The 14,132-nt window shown below is 39.9% G+C and overlaps 3 protein-coding genes across 3 annotated transcripts; 2 read left to right on the top strand and 1 right to left on the bottom strand.

Moving 5' to 3' along the window:
• Nucleotides 1-1,105: 1,105 nt before the first annotated feature.
• uqcrh (ubiquinol-cytochrome c reductase hinge protein) lies at nucleotides 1,106-5,646 on the bottom strand. The gene is made up of 5 exons (XM_031863995.1): nucleotides 5,548-5,646; nucleotides 3,585-5,306; nucleotides 3,222-3,263; nucleotides 2,442-2,603; nucleotides 1,106-1,333 (listed from the first exon to the last, which is right to left on the bottom strand). The coding sequence occupies exons 2-5, from the start codon at nucleotides 3,627-3,629 to the stop codon at nucleotides 1,301-1,303; spliced, it is 282 nt and encodes a 93-aa protein (XP_031719855.1). The 5' UTR covers nucleotides 3,630-5,306; nucleotides 5,548-5,646; the 3' UTR covers nucleotides 1,106-1,300.
• LOC116392485 (cytochrome P450 2J2-like) lies at nucleotides 4,670-9,354 on the top strand. Its single transcript, XM_031863986.1, has 9 exons — nucleotides 4,670-5,025; nucleotides 5,134-5,296; nucleotides 5,845-5,994; nucleotides 6,082-6,242; nucleotides 6,472-6,648; nucleotides 7,054-7,195; nucleotides 7,491-7,678; nucleotides 7,762-7,903; nucleotides 8,248-9,354. Exons 1-9 carry the CDS (start codon nucleotides 4,822-4,824, stop codon nucleotides 8,421-8,423), a joined length of 1,503 nt encoding a protein of 500 aa, XP_031719846.1. The 5' UTR covers nucleotides 4,670-4,821; the 3' UTR covers nucleotides 8,424-9,354.
• Nucleotides 9,355-9,396: 42 nt separating this feature from the next.
• On the top strand, nucleotides 9,397-14,130 carry LOC116392437 (cytochrome P450 2J2-like; the record flags this gene model as incomplete). The annotated part of the gene is made up of 9 exons (XM_031863872.1): nucleotides 9,397-9,778; nucleotides 10,586-10,742; nucleotides 11,282-11,431; nucleotides 11,560-11,720; nucleotides 11,907-12,083; nucleotides 13,169-13,322; nucleotides 13,455-13,642; nucleotides 13,726-13,867; nucleotides 14,090-14,130. Coding segments are annotated over exons 1-9 (1,374 nt in total), but the record flags the coding sequence as incomplete, so codon positions are not given.
• Nucleotides 14,131-14,132: the final 2 nt, after the last annotated feature.

Below are 14,132 nucleotides of genomic sequence, written 5' to 3'. Positions count from 1 at the left end.
GTCGACGCGCTCATCAGTCTCCTCAAATTACCGACTGGGAGGAACCCTGAATTAAGGTTGTTTATAGTTCGAGATGTTGTCAGTTGCAAGGTAGAGGGCGCCAGTGCTGCTTCAAGTGAGCCATTTTATCTAAACAATACAATAAAGAAATAATAAAGAAAATAATTCTAAAATGCTCAAAATTCCTCAGCTGGCAGACCAGTGTATGCAGGAGGATTCATCTCTTAATTTTTTATAAATCCCTTTTTAAAAAAAGGCAGGGGTGAGTAGGTTTACAGGCCACACTTTATTCAGTCACTCGTTTCACATTTTATTTGACAGTCGGCCAAAAGTTTAAGATGCTTTTGGAGTTCATGTTGAGGTCAGGCTACAAAGTCTAACCAGACAAGACAACTGGCCCCGTTTCACCGACAGACAGCAACACTTGGATTGATTGTATTTATTTTTAAAGTTCCATTATTGCATCATTTGTTCCCACTTGTAGTGAAGCATCTCCAGATTCCAGTGACACTTTTTCAGGACAAATTCAATGTTGCATCTTTTTTAATACTTTAAAAAGCTTCCCTTCTTGGTTGTCCTTGTGTTATAATCACATCCACGACGCTTTTTATTTCTTTTTAAACTGGCTAAAATATATGATGAGGTATTCATATCAAAAAGTCCTTACAACTTAAAATAAACTCTCTCTTTGGGAATGCAAGAGCCATATTAGACTTAATAAGATGTGTTAAGTGATTTATATTAAAAAAAAGTTAAAATGCTCCTTTAGTTGCACTACTGACTACATCACAGCCAATAGCCCTCAGTTGAGGTTAATCAGTCTGTGGAGCAAGATAGTTTTTTGATCGTGGTGCCAACATTGTTTGAAGTTGAGCAAAGAATGTTCTTGTAACTTTATTTTTGTTGAATAAACCTCTTTAAATGGAGTTACTGCCTCTGAAGAATCATTACGTGTCAAGCTTATTGCCAATACACAGACTGTAACGGTAGCGGTGATGTGGATTATCGGACGGAGGGAATCTGTTTACAGAGGTTCAGCTCGACACAAATTATTTAACAACTTGTATTGATATGTAGAGTCATAAAACAAACTTGTGACACCAGGTAAGGTTTTCAAGCCATCCACTTTAATGAAATATTGACTCAGGCTACCTTGTTAAATACTTATACAGATACAGTAATGTATACATTTAAAGTTACAACATACAGCAGATCCACATATGGATGTATTTAAAACAATGTTCTCCTCATAATATTTGAAGAATGTCATCAGCCAGTAGTGCAACCGTCAGGGAGGACTTCATTTGACCGAATGGAACAGTTTGTGTGACACCTACAGAGGACGAGAGGAAGTTAATTAATGCAATAAACTTTAGTGAACTTCTCCCACACAACTTCCCTTCTCTACACTGGCTCCCTGTAAGAGCTCGCATCCAGTTTAAGACTCTGCTGCTAGCCTACAGGGCAGTGAAAGGAAGAGCTCCTTCCTATCTCCAGGTCAAGCCTGGTTTATGCTCTTAGATGATTGTTTAAAAAAGGAGCTGCACTTATGACTTCTGGTGACTAGTAGTTCTCTTGAATACCGATGTTGAATACACTTATTGTAAGTGGATTTGGATAAAAGCGTCTGCTAAATGACTAATGTAATGTAAACCTAAGTCATTTTGCAAACAAAAAAACATTTTAATATCACCAAGTTGCTGCTTGTGACATGCAGGACATACTTGCAAATGTTTGGTAAAAACATTTATTATTTATTTGATACAGTTATCCCAAAATCTGCAAAAATTCATCTTGACAATAAAAATCTACATCAAACTGGAGGGGTGTTGTGGAGCATATTTTTAAGTTAAGTGTGTCATGAGTCAACTGTGAATTATTTGCAAACCACATTTCTCAACTGAACTTATCTTGAAAAAAGACTTACTACTTGTTGGAGCCATAATGTGTTTTTGTTGTTTTCTTATGTCTTTGAGGGAAACATGGGGGTGGGTACACATGCAGTTCTGACATTGAACAGTGGGTGGCACATTAACCTAAAAGTGCATAAGTGCCTGGTAATGAGAATCAGGTGTGTGTGGACGGGAAGCTAACAGTTTTTGACCGTGTCAAGTTGGCGTGTCAGCCAGCATGTCAGCTTGGATTTTCAAGGTCTTTTATTATCCTGTGGTGTTCTGTTATGGTGTCAATATGCATTTGAATAAATGGATCAACGGATCTAAAGAAAGACAGCGCATTGGACAGTAAAATGTTTGTGTAACAGGTTCTCCCGTTCGCCCCCCAGTGGCTTTAATATATAAAATGGATATTTGCTAAAGTCACTACAGTACTCATATTCTATTTGAAAATGAATAACAAATGCATTGACATGAAGCGTGAATCCTTCGGTGGTGTATTCTTCCTCTTTCTGCTTGATACAACTGGCAAATGTCAACACTTACGCAGTGGTCGCGGGCATGCAGGAAGTCAAACAGCTCCTCGGTACAATCCTCCGCTGTCGAAGACCGGGAGCCAACTCTGGTCTCACAATGCTCCAGACGCTCCCGAGTGTGAACGCAGTGCTCCGTCTCTTCACACTTCTGTCGCATCGTTTCAAGGGGATCCTGAAACATACAGTGCAGCATTCAGAGCACGTATCTTGTGGAGTGTCCTTCAAAAAGGGGGCGACACATTCAGTAGATTCAGCACCGCACTCACTTGCCCCGTCGGTATCAACCAGGATAAACTAAATAGGTTGTAAACATCTAAGCAGCAGCACTATCACAAACTACCAAAATGACCATGAAGTTGTACCTAATACAACTTGTTACTGAATGTATAAGTGTATGAAGGGGATACACATAGTTCAATACATAACAACGGTGCGATTCAGACAAGTCTGGTACCAGCCAGTAAAAAGGGGGTTCTGGTGGTACATTTGTAACATTCTTTTATGTGGAGAAAGAAAAATGTCTCGTGTATTTATTGATAAATTTCCAGAGGGAGGGGTTGGCGAAGGAGAAGACCTGAAATGACTCCTTGTCTTTTTATTACTGCTCACGCTATACCGTCTAAACACACCTTTGTGTTTCTCATGTTTGTCAGTTTAATACTGGTGTGTCTTCCGGCTTATTCATTAAACTAAATTAAAAGGCGACCAGACTCGTGATCAAACGCGTGTTCTTACAACAATACAGAGACACAGTTAACATATATTCACTCTGATGTGTGGATGAACATACCACCATGTCTTCCTCCTCCTCTTCTTCTTCCTCCTCCTCCTCCTGAAACAGACATAACCTTGCATGACCCAATCAATCACATAATTCATTTCCAGCCGTCAGGCAGTTGTTTTGGTATGGATTACACATTTAACAATTAGCAAGACAACTTTACTAAATGACAAAGTAGAATGACATGTTGTATTCTGCTGCATGAATAAGCTTAAACATGTTTCTGAACGCCAATGGAAACATTGACGTTAGCTAAGGCTAAGCTGGTGATGATATAGCGTTAGCTTAGCCTTGTTGTGTTAGCTTGCTAGCTAAGATAACCAAACGTTACTGGCTTAGCAGAGTTATCTTAAATCTATCGTAGCTACTAACATCCTTGGGCTCTCCGTTCATTATCATCTTCTCCTCGAAGACCATGATTTTTGGTGTTCTTGTCCTTCGATGTCCGTCTGTCAAATCTCGAGTGTTGGAGGACACGGAGGGTCACACGAGCACAGCGGTTAGCTACGAAGTTAGCGAAAAACTAGCCACACAATTTCCGGTCATGGGACTTTCAAAACAAACTTCACGCTCAACAACTTTGTTTAGGATGTCTGGAGTCACTACATCCTACTATATAACTATAACGTTTATAATAGCATTAGTTATAAGATAACATTTAGCCTGTCACTCACTCAGTAGCGTTTTTCACAACAAAAGTTGCGAGTTTTGTTTTTTAATGAAGCGTTTATTGTGTTTTATTTTGAAATTGGTTGTGTCATTTCCATCGGCCAAGTTTATAAAGCTCTATACTACCATCATGTGTTGAGAAGTAGTTCTACACCAGCTAAATTAATTATCACACTAAAATCATTGGCGAGTTACGCCAATGATTTGTGGCAACAGTTTGCATCTATGCCTAACATGCTGGGCCACACGGCTGTGAAAGCGAGTCATTAGCTACCTCATGTTTATAATATTGTACAATGTAGTTGTTCATGGTTATTTGAGTGCCCTGTTTTGTCAAATGTAATGTGAAGCCCTTGTTTTTTTATTGCACTACTTTTTGGAGTGATTAATGTACATGGGTGATGGGACAGATTCTACAGTTCCCTCTAATAATAATTCCAGTGGACCATGTACCCAGTATCAGTAGTTTAACTCAACAGTTGTTTAGTGTAAATTTTAAACGACACTAACACATGTTAACACTAAGTATTACTTGATCACCTGTGCAGTGTTGACCAGTTATTCTGTGAACACAATAAACATTAAGTTCTGGTATCTCATCATTTTAATTTTGGCTGCCTCTTTGTTTTATATACGATGAGATTACACTTTACCTTCGTCACAAACAAATTATATTCCCTACACTGCAAAATCAGAGCAATTGTTAAGGTCACTGATTAACAGTGTTTTCAAGCCTTTACTAAGTATTGAGAGGGCAGAGTCCAGTGCAACCATTCGGCTTTTGATATGTTGCCATGAGATAATAGTGAGCCTCTCCTATACTTGGAGAGATACTGTAGGTTATATGACTGGCTCTTGGCAACACACCAGTTTTTATGTGACAAGAAAGGCAAGGAAAACACAGGCTTTATTTAGACAGGCTTGAGTCCTTGATTACAGAATGGATTCAATCTTTTCTGTACTTGGATCCTATATTAACTGGGATGTCAAAGGTCTGCTGCTCTTCACTGTAGTCTTCATCCTCACTACAGATTATATTAAGAACCGTCGGCTGGGAAGCTTCCCTCCAGGGCCCCGGGCATTTCCTATCCTGGGCAACATATTCACTGTGGATTACAAAAGGACCCATGAGAGTCTGACACAGGTAACAGATGTCAAAAAAAAATAGGCCGTTAAAAATGTTAAAGGTTTCCTAATGGGACTGCTTGTGTGATCTGTTATGTTAAGCATCATGCTTTTCCTCCTCTCACAGTTAGCTGGGAGATATGGAGATGTGTACAGCCTTCGATTTGGTCAGAAATGGATGGTGGTGTTAAACGGGTTCGAGGTTCTGAAAGAAGCTCTGGTTAATCAGGGAGACAGCCTGGTAGACCGCCCAGTGCTCCCGCTGGTGGAGGACACATCCCATGGACAAGGTGAGCAGACCTAACACACACACAAACGCATTTGTTAATACATAATGAATGAACAAAAGATAGAGGTGTTTTTGCTACTGGGAATCTCAGTTTTGTTGACCCTTCAGCATCATTCTTGCTTCTTCTGATCAACATCTCCTGTGTGGTTGTCACAGAATTCATTAGAAACCTATTAGCTTTCCTGTTAGTGTGCTTCACACATAACAAATGTATTTTTACATAGCAGTTTTTTAGCACTTACAAAAATGTACCTTAATATTATCATTTTGTAGGAGCGTGGAAAGAAACAAGGAGGCGAGTATTCCCTTTGGCTGCACCTTGTGGCCGTTTATTTCCATCCATACAAACACGTCTTCACATTCACTTCCTGCCACCCTTTAACCCCCGCTGTCACCAGGGTTACGCCCCTTTCCTTAAAGGGGCCCCGTGAATTCGGTCGTCCCCTACAATTTACTTATTTTTATTATTTAATATTTGTGGAAAAGAATATTCCTGCATTTTCCTGGTTTCTATCTAATTAATTTGAATTCCTTTTTGTCCACTATCAGGTGTAATTTTCAGTAATGGGAATATATGGAAGCAGCAGAGGCGTTTTGCACTTTCAACCCTCAAATATTTTGGATTTGGCAAGAAGTCACTTGAACCCATCATCTTGGATGAATTTACATATTGTGCAAAAGACTTCAATAGCCATAAAGGTCAATAGTAAATGCACAGCAACACATTAAGAGTATACACAATAACAAATACACAATTTAAATTACATTTTCTGTTTAATTGTGGAGGTAAGCCCTTCGATCCACACCTTGTCATCAACAACGCTGTCTCCAACATCATCTGCTCCCTGGTTTTTGGGCATCGCTTTGAATATGGTGATGAGAAGTTCATGAAACTGATGAAGTGGTTTGACAAAGTTCTCGAAATCCAAGCCTCCATTTGGGCACAGGTACAACATTTTATAGCTGTTGATGAAATCTTAATGCTGTATATCATACATTCCTCTTTGTGAATCAGTTAATCATTCATGCTAGTAGTTGTAATATGTGGTACATATATAGTAAGATATAAGAAAAAGCCGATTTGTAAATGGGATTTCAATATTTGCTATTGATTGTTATAGAAAAAAGAAAATGAGTTTTCAATATGCTGTTGTTCCAATCTACTCTACTCTGCAGTTTTACAACTCCTTCCCTCTGGTGATGAGACGTTTGCCAGGGCCTCATCAGACAGTCCTCCACATGTGGAACAGTGTAAAGGACTTCATAAGGGTAGAGCTTAAGGAGCACAAACAGAACTGGGATCCCTCCGATAAAAGAGACTATATCGACTGCTACCTGAAGGAGATTCAGATGGTGATTGGCACTAGATGTTGCTTTGTTTTTCTTATTCTGTGTTTCTCATGAAGTTCCTGTGAACATCATAACTGCTTGTTTTGCATCTACATCAGAACTTTCAGCTGTTAATGTGTTGTACTGACACAACGTTTAATTGTGGCATCACTCCTGTCTGCTATGTGTTGAAATGTGCAAATAAGCCCTTTTGCCATGGCCTCTGCCTTACATGTCTTATCTCCAACAGCATTCACTTCTTTTAATCAAACAAAGCCAAGCCTTTTTCAAGATGCAAAGTCCAGTACAGGCTTTTAGTTTACCATAACAAAATACTGTAACCCTGGCTGCAAAAGTTCTGACAACAACATAGTTATTCAAAATAATTGAACAGTATGTTTTAACACATCTATTTGTATATACTCTCAGAGTAAGGGGCAGGCTGACAACACTTTTGATGAGGAAAACCTGGTTGCGTGTGTCATGGATCTGTTTGTGGCTGGATCTGAGACCACTTCCACCACCCTGCGCTGGGCTTTCCTCTACATGGTAAAGTACCCAGAGATCCAGGGTAAGAGCACCGACCAAATCACTGAAGCTCTTTGTTCCCACTCAATACTGTGCAAATGGTTAACACATTTATTGGTGGTCATTTGTAAGTGTAGAAACTAGATGCATAATGTCGCGACTTTTATTTCCAAGGTGACAAATACGGTGAAATCACCAGTGCCAACAAACAACAGGAACACAAATCTATTCACTAATGTGGTGTCGCTTCATCTTTCCATGAGTTTGCAGCCTCTTGATAAAACATTTACTACTATTAAATACTGTAACTTTTTTTCTTTTCCCCTCCTGTTTCACAGCAAAGGTCCAGGCCGAGATAGACGGAGTGATTGGACAGTCCAGACAGCCGTCCATGGAAGATCGTATCAACCTGCCTTACACGGACGCTGTCATACACGAGGCCCAGAGGATGGGCAACATAGTTCCTCTCAGTCTGCCTCATGATACCAACAGGGACATCCAGCTGGGAGGCTACACAATCCCAAAGGTCAGTTCTCATATACAATTTTTATGTCACATACACGGCCATGTTGCATCTTTATGAGTTGCTTTTACAATTTCAATCACCAGGGAGTTACAATAATCCCCAATCTGACCTCGGTGCTGTTTGACAAGAATGAGTGGGAGACGCCCAACACCTTTAACCCAGGACACTTTCTGAACGAGGAGGGCAAGCTTGTGAAGCGAGCTGCTTTCATCCCCTTTTCTGCTGGTGAGGAACAACACAACCACTTGTATTATTGGTGTCTTCACTTCTTTATACAGGAGCTTGTCCCAGCATACACTGGGACCCTACGGTGTTCCTCACATAATGACATCATTACGTAAAGCTATTGTGGGTAATGTTTTGAGGAACATGTATTATGATCATTTTTTTGTGAACCACTCGACCTAAAATTAGGACCAAATTTATGACAGTTACCACAACGCTTAAAAGTTCTACTTCCTATGAAGGCCTTATGAGAATGACTGCTGCTGTTGACGTAAATTAGTTTGATTCAGTGGCCAAAACTCTGTGTCACAGAACTTTTCAGTTTGTTTGTTTTCCTGTCTCAGGTAAGCGGTTGTGTCTCGGGGAGAACTTGGCCAGAATGGAGCTTTTCCTCTTCTTCACCTCTCTGATGCAGCACTTTAACTTCTCCATGCCTGCTGGGGTGAAGCCTGTGATGGACTTTCGCTTTGGCGTCACTATGGCACCAGTTCCATATGAAATCTGTGTAACATCCCGCTGACGTAAAAAAATGTTGAAGCAATATGTTTTTTTTCTGTCTTCACCACTCAGGATTACAGTCACTGTGACCGGGTTTGTTGAATATATCAAACTGATATTTGGCTTATAGATGACATGTCATTAGGTCCACTGCAGATATCTCTTTCGGTCTACAAAACTCTGATATAGATGGTTAATTTGCACAACTTGCATTTTTTTGTTTAATTGCATTTTTTTTTCCAGTTGACTCCAAACCATGGCTGTATGACCTCCAACTTTTAAACCTATAGTTTAATTAATTAAGTCTCTTTTGAATTTCAGAATACTAGCAGCAATTTAATAAGCACCTACATTATTCAAATATTTGTATTGCTTTCTTTCGTTTGAGGGTAATGTGATACATCTTTAAAAACATTTTGGATTTCCAACACCTGCCCAAGAAAATATGGAGGTCAATATCTACAGAACATACCTTTTTATTTTACGTTGAGACTCATTTAATTATGATAAGAGGGTAAGGCAATCATTTTGTAAAAGCTAAGGTGTTGGAGGAAGTTTTTAGCTTTAAGATGAGACGGCAACTTAATCAGCAGCATGCATCTAATGTATGTATGTATGTGTGCTAATAAATAACTTTACATTAAATCTTTTGGTATTGAGACAATTATAGAATATAATTCTAAGGATAGAGCTTATAATTAAGAACATCGCTGTAGTCGTGCGAAAACCTTGTAAGTCATCTAAAATAAAGTATTAAATAACTGTTCTAAGCTAACACAACTAGTAGCCTACTCGATAAAGGCCACCTGCAGTGTTTTTAAGAAAAACGTTGCTAAATTTGATGAATTCCCTGTTCTTGGAAAGTGTTTATTTTGGAGGTACAAGTGTTTGCGCTGGTGACTTAAGTCCGTTCCAGGAAACAGTCAATCCAGCAGTCCAACAGTCAAACCAGCAGTCCAACAGTCAATCCAGCAGTCCAACAGTCAAACCAGCAGAACAGTCAAACCAGCAGTCCAACAGTCAAACCAGCAGTCCAACAGTCAAACCAGGCACAGTCGCTGTACTGTTTACCACAGTGTTTAGATAAGATTTGTAGCCCACCCACTGCCACTGTGATATTCTTGGAAGCGAACACAAAACTGCAACCAGTGTATCCTGAGGCAGCCGGTCGCAATGGATCAACTCTCTGGTGTTTCCTCCGCGTGGCTGTCGCTGGACGGCCGCAGCCTGCTCCTCTTCACGCTGGTGCTCCTGGTGACCGCAGAGTATTTAAGGGTCCGTCGGCCCAGCAGCTTTCCTCCAGGACCCTGGGCTTTTCCTCTCGTGGGCAACACGTTCTCCTTTGACCCGAGCAATGTCCATAGAGACATAACTAAGGTGGGACTGAGATAATGCATCCATTTGTAGTCAGATGGAGGGAAATAAATTACCTTACAAAATATATAAGTAAGATAGTATACAAACTAAAATAATAAAGCTCTTAAAACTAGAGTTTGAAACTGAACGTACTGTATGATGATCCTATTATATTAAACTACACAAACAGTAGCCTATATAAACTTATTTAAATTAGCTCCACCTTGACCAACTAAAACAGTAAAACTATTTAGATAATGCACCAGTAATACTTATATTATATATAACGCTCACAGGGAGGCGTTTCTGCTTCATGAGAACTTTTTCTTTTGACACCTTATGTATATGTTGCTTATAGAAATTCTACATAAGTGCCATTGCGGGACAAAGCAGGACTTTTACTTGTAAAGTACTTTGATAATATTGCAGTATTGCTGCTTTTAAGAATTTAAATAGGATAGAAGATGTGGGCATTATCTCAAGAACCAGTCAAACTAAAATAATTGGGTTGGATACAACTTAATAAACCTGAAACTGTAAAAATGAGAGAGCTGTGAAGGACACAACAGCCCATACATGGTCAAAGATCATTTAGTTTCCGCAGCCTTTCCAGCTTTGATATCTACAGTCAAATCCAATTTGCCTGATTTTCAAATCAATTCTTAAACAACACTGGATATTATGCAATGTGGTTGTTGAGGAAAAAAAGTATACAGAGCTAATATATTTTACAACTTTCTCCTGCTGTTTTGAGCATTTTCTCACGACTCAAGGTAAAGGTGGCATGTTTTCTTTTTATCTCACTCACCTGTGTTTTCTTTGTGGCAGTTAGCAGAGAAGTATGGGAAAGTGTACAGCCTGAAAATCAGCGGCTCGTGGACGGTGGTGTTGAATGGCCTCAGCGCGCTTCAAGAGGGCCTCAGTAAAGGAGCCCTGTCTGATCGGCCATACTCTCCACTCCATAGTGATGTGTGGCCCGAGATGGGTAAAGACTTATTTATGACCACGTCGACTTAAGATTTTCTACTCCATCACCGATGGGCTGCAGCGATTGGTGGATGGTTTTTGCTCATTGACTATGAAGAACAGTGTCATACAATATTTTGCTCAAGTGGAGCTGCTGAAATTTGTAAAATAGGATATTTCATCCATTTTAAGGATTCAAATGCATTTTAGTTCCTTGAGATAGTCTTTGTTGCTTTCACTGATGTGATCTGAAACCATAAATGTCAAAGACCGAGAAACGTGTAATTTTTCATTGGTAAATCAGAATGGACACTGACTTTATGAATGTGATGTTCTAGTGTTGCTAATGAAGCAGAGTTTAGCCTGTCACTATATTCAAGAATAAGTGCATGTTCATGACAAGTTAATCAAGTAATCAAGTATTCCTCTAGAGTTTGATCAAATTTAAGATAAACTCACTGAGTTTTCCACTTTACATACAGACTGTTTTGTACTCACTGTGAACTCCTTTATATCACAATCTGTTGTTATTAATCTAAATTACATTTTTCTCATCAGGTATTGTTTTTTCTAATGGACATAAGTGGAAAGAGCAGAGGCGATTTGCCCTCTTCACTCTCAAATACTTTGGCGTTGGCAAGAAATCCCTCGAATCCTCCATACTGGATGAATTTATTTATATATCCAAAGAAATCGCTAATCATAAAGGTAAAGAATCTGATGCACAAATATCTAAAACTGGCTGTAACTGCTGTAATCTGAATACATAATGCTTCTTGCTCATCTGACAGCTCATTTTTCATTTTGATATGTTTGCCATGTGATCAACTGTCCAGGGAAACCCTTCACTCTTCATTTAATAATGAACAACGCTGCCTCCAACATCATCTGCTCCCTGGTTTTTGGTCATCGCTTTGAGTACGGTAATGAGAAGTTTCTGAAACTGTTGACGTTGTTCGACAAAGGGACCCAGATTGAAGCCTCCATTTGGGCAAAGGTACTGCATTTCAAAGCTTTTGATGAAAGCTTCTTGCTTTGTACAGTACTTGATCAATATATCTGAATACTATCTTATCCTGATCAGTATTCATTGATCTTTTGATGTCACAGATTAAATTGTTGCGAGGTATTACGCGTTGACTTAAATGTGTCTTATTTACAGTCTTCTCATTGATATTAACAGCTGTACAACATGTTTCCTGTGCTGATGAGGCGTCTGCCGGGGCCACACCACACGCTTCAAAATATATATGGTGAACTAATGGACTTGATGAAAGCAGAAATCAATAAGCACAAGGAAGACTGGAACCCCTCTGAGCCCAGAGACTTCATTGACTGTTACCTGAATGAGATTCAGAAGGTGGGTGGACAAACGGCCACTGTTTTGATAAGCCATTCATCTTTCAGAGTCATTTTTCAAGCAAAACTACCAGCCATTCCTCAGTCCCAGCTTCTCAATTTAAACATTTGCTACTTTTCTTTGTCTTACATGATTGTAAAATGAACATCTTTTGGTTTTGGACTGCTGATATTGCAGCCCTGATTTGTAAGGATTTGCTCATATTCCTGAGGAAAGACAAAGTATAAAAAGACTGTAAATTGGCTTTAATATCACTCAAATGGATGTAACATTACTTTTATGACTCAGATCCATGTTCCCTGACTAACCATTGTGGTGGAAAAAACTATTTAATACTGAGTGAGTCCTATGATACTGAAATTAAGAAACATTGAGAAAACAACCTTGTTACCCTTGTTTATAACTGGGGGTCCTAAAACCTTAAAGATTTATCTCACAAGACAAAAAGAGCCAAAACACTGAGTGGTCTGACAATAGTCACAGTGGAAATTTGCCATCACACCATTTGAATGTGAAAACACATTACAACACCAACCGATACCTCTCCAGTCTACGTTGTAATGGCCCCTTCCCCTTGCTCCCTTTACGACCCCTGGTCCAATTTGGTGTTGCGGATGGTGTGAACAAATGGCAAGATTGTCTCTAGTTTAAGAATGTACTCAGAAAGTAAAATGAATAAGTTATCTTGCAATAATGGCTGTCCTGTAATAAATACATTTTTGATAATCAATTTCCACCCATGCCGATAGGTTCCACTATTCAAATATTCAAACAACAAGGCCAGTTGTTTGGTAATCATATTTTGCATGTAAAGTTGACATTCAAATGTGCATCAATAGCAATAGGCCCTTTTCACAGCAGCCATCTTGACATTTGGGTAAACACATAATTGATCAAATAAATGACGGTCCCGTTGTGTTTAGTGTCACAGCTGTTCCAGTGAGTCAGCATGCAAAATACCTCAATGGAACAGGGCCATAATTCATTTGATCAATTACACCTGTGTTAAGCTCCTATATATGACTTGTAGTAATGGCTGCTGTGAAAAGGGCCAATATGACATTGTGTATTTTTTAAATGTTCAGCATCAGGACAAGAGGGACGATGAAGCAGATGCTGGTTTTAATGAGAACAATCTGATAATGTGTGCCTTTGATCTGGTTGGGGCTGGCACTGAGACCACATCCACCACCCTGCGCTGGGCTTTGCTCTACATGACAAAGTACCCCGAGATCCAGGGTAAGAGCTCACAGGCGTGGACAAGAAGTCATTGGGAGTTTGCTTGACAGAAACAAGTGCAAACCTGAATTGCACTCATTATTAAGTCCCAGACTCATTTATTGTTCCCTCCTCTGCTGTCCTGTTTCACAGCAAAGGTCCAGGCCGAGATAGACGGAGTGATTGGACAGTCCAGACAGCCGTCCATGGAAGATCGTGCCAACCTGCCTTACACGGACGCTGTCATACACGAGGTCCAGAGGATGGGCAACATAGTTCCTCTCAGTCTGCCTCATATTACCAACAAGGACGTTCAGCTGGGAGGCTACACAATCCCAAAGGTCAGTTCTCATACATAGTTTTTATGTCACATACACGACCATGTTGCATCTTTATGAATTGCTTTTACAATTTCAATCACCAGGGAGTTACAATAATCCCGAATCTGACCTCGGTGCTGTTTGACAAGAATGAGTGGGAGACGCCCGACACCTTTAACCCAGGACACTTTCTGAACGAGGAGGGCAAGCTTGTGAAGCGAGCTGCTTTCATCCCTTTCTCTGCTGGTAAGTCCCATTTCATTAAAAAAAATTCTGTAAAGATTATTTTGGGGGGTTTTGTTTTGCCTTTATTAGATACAGCTGGAGATAGACAGGAATGAGGCAGAGCGAGGGGGCGACATGCAGCAAAAGGGCTGCTGCAGTAAAGACTCCTATGTTGTCTACCAGGTGAGCTACCAGGGCGTCCCCGATTGTCTGTTGAATTGTTGTTGTGGAATTTTGATGCAGGCAAGCGACTGTGTCTCGGGGAGAACCTGGCCAGGATGGAGCT

The sequence above is a fragment of the Anarrhichthys ocellatus genome, unplaced genomic scaffold (assembly GCF_004355925.1).
Source record: "Anarrhichthys ocellatus isolate YVR2014 unplaced genomic scaffold, GSC_Weel_1.0 scaffold30, whole genome shotgun sequence".
NCBI classification, from domain to species: Eukaryota; Metazoa; Chordata; class Actinopteri; order Perciformes; family Anarhichadidae; genus Anarrhichthys; species Anarrhichthys ocellatus.
This window is presented reverse-complemented; position numbering and strand designations above follow the sequence as displayed.

Excerpts from the sequence above, each read along its gene's own strand:
- uqcrh (XM_031863995.1), bottom strand. The coding sequence starts at position 3,629 with ATGGTCTTCGAGGAGAAGATGATAATGAACGGAGAGCCCAAGGAT. Across the intron at positions 3,264-3,584 it reads TGAACGGAGAGCCCAAGGAT|GAGGAGGAGGAGGAAGAAGA; the intron begins GTTAGTAGCTAC and ends TGTCTGTTTCAG. Across the intron at positions 2,604-3,221 it reads AGGAGGAGGAAGACATGGTG|GATCCCCTTGAAACGATGCG; the intron begins GTATGTTCATCC and ends TGTATGTTTCAG.
- LOC116392485 (XM_031863986.1), top strand. The coding sequence starts at position 4,822 with ATGGATTCAATCTTTTCTGTACTTGGATCCTATATTAACTGGGATGTC. Across the intron at positions 5,026-5,133 it reads CCCATGAGAGTCTGACACAG|TTAGCTGGGAGATATGGAGA; the intron begins GTAACAGATGTC and ends CTCCTCTCACAG. Across the intron at positions 5,297-5,844 it reads GGACACATCCCATGGACAAG|GTGTAATTTTCAGTAATGGG; the intron begins GTGAGCAGACCT and ends GTCCACTATCAG.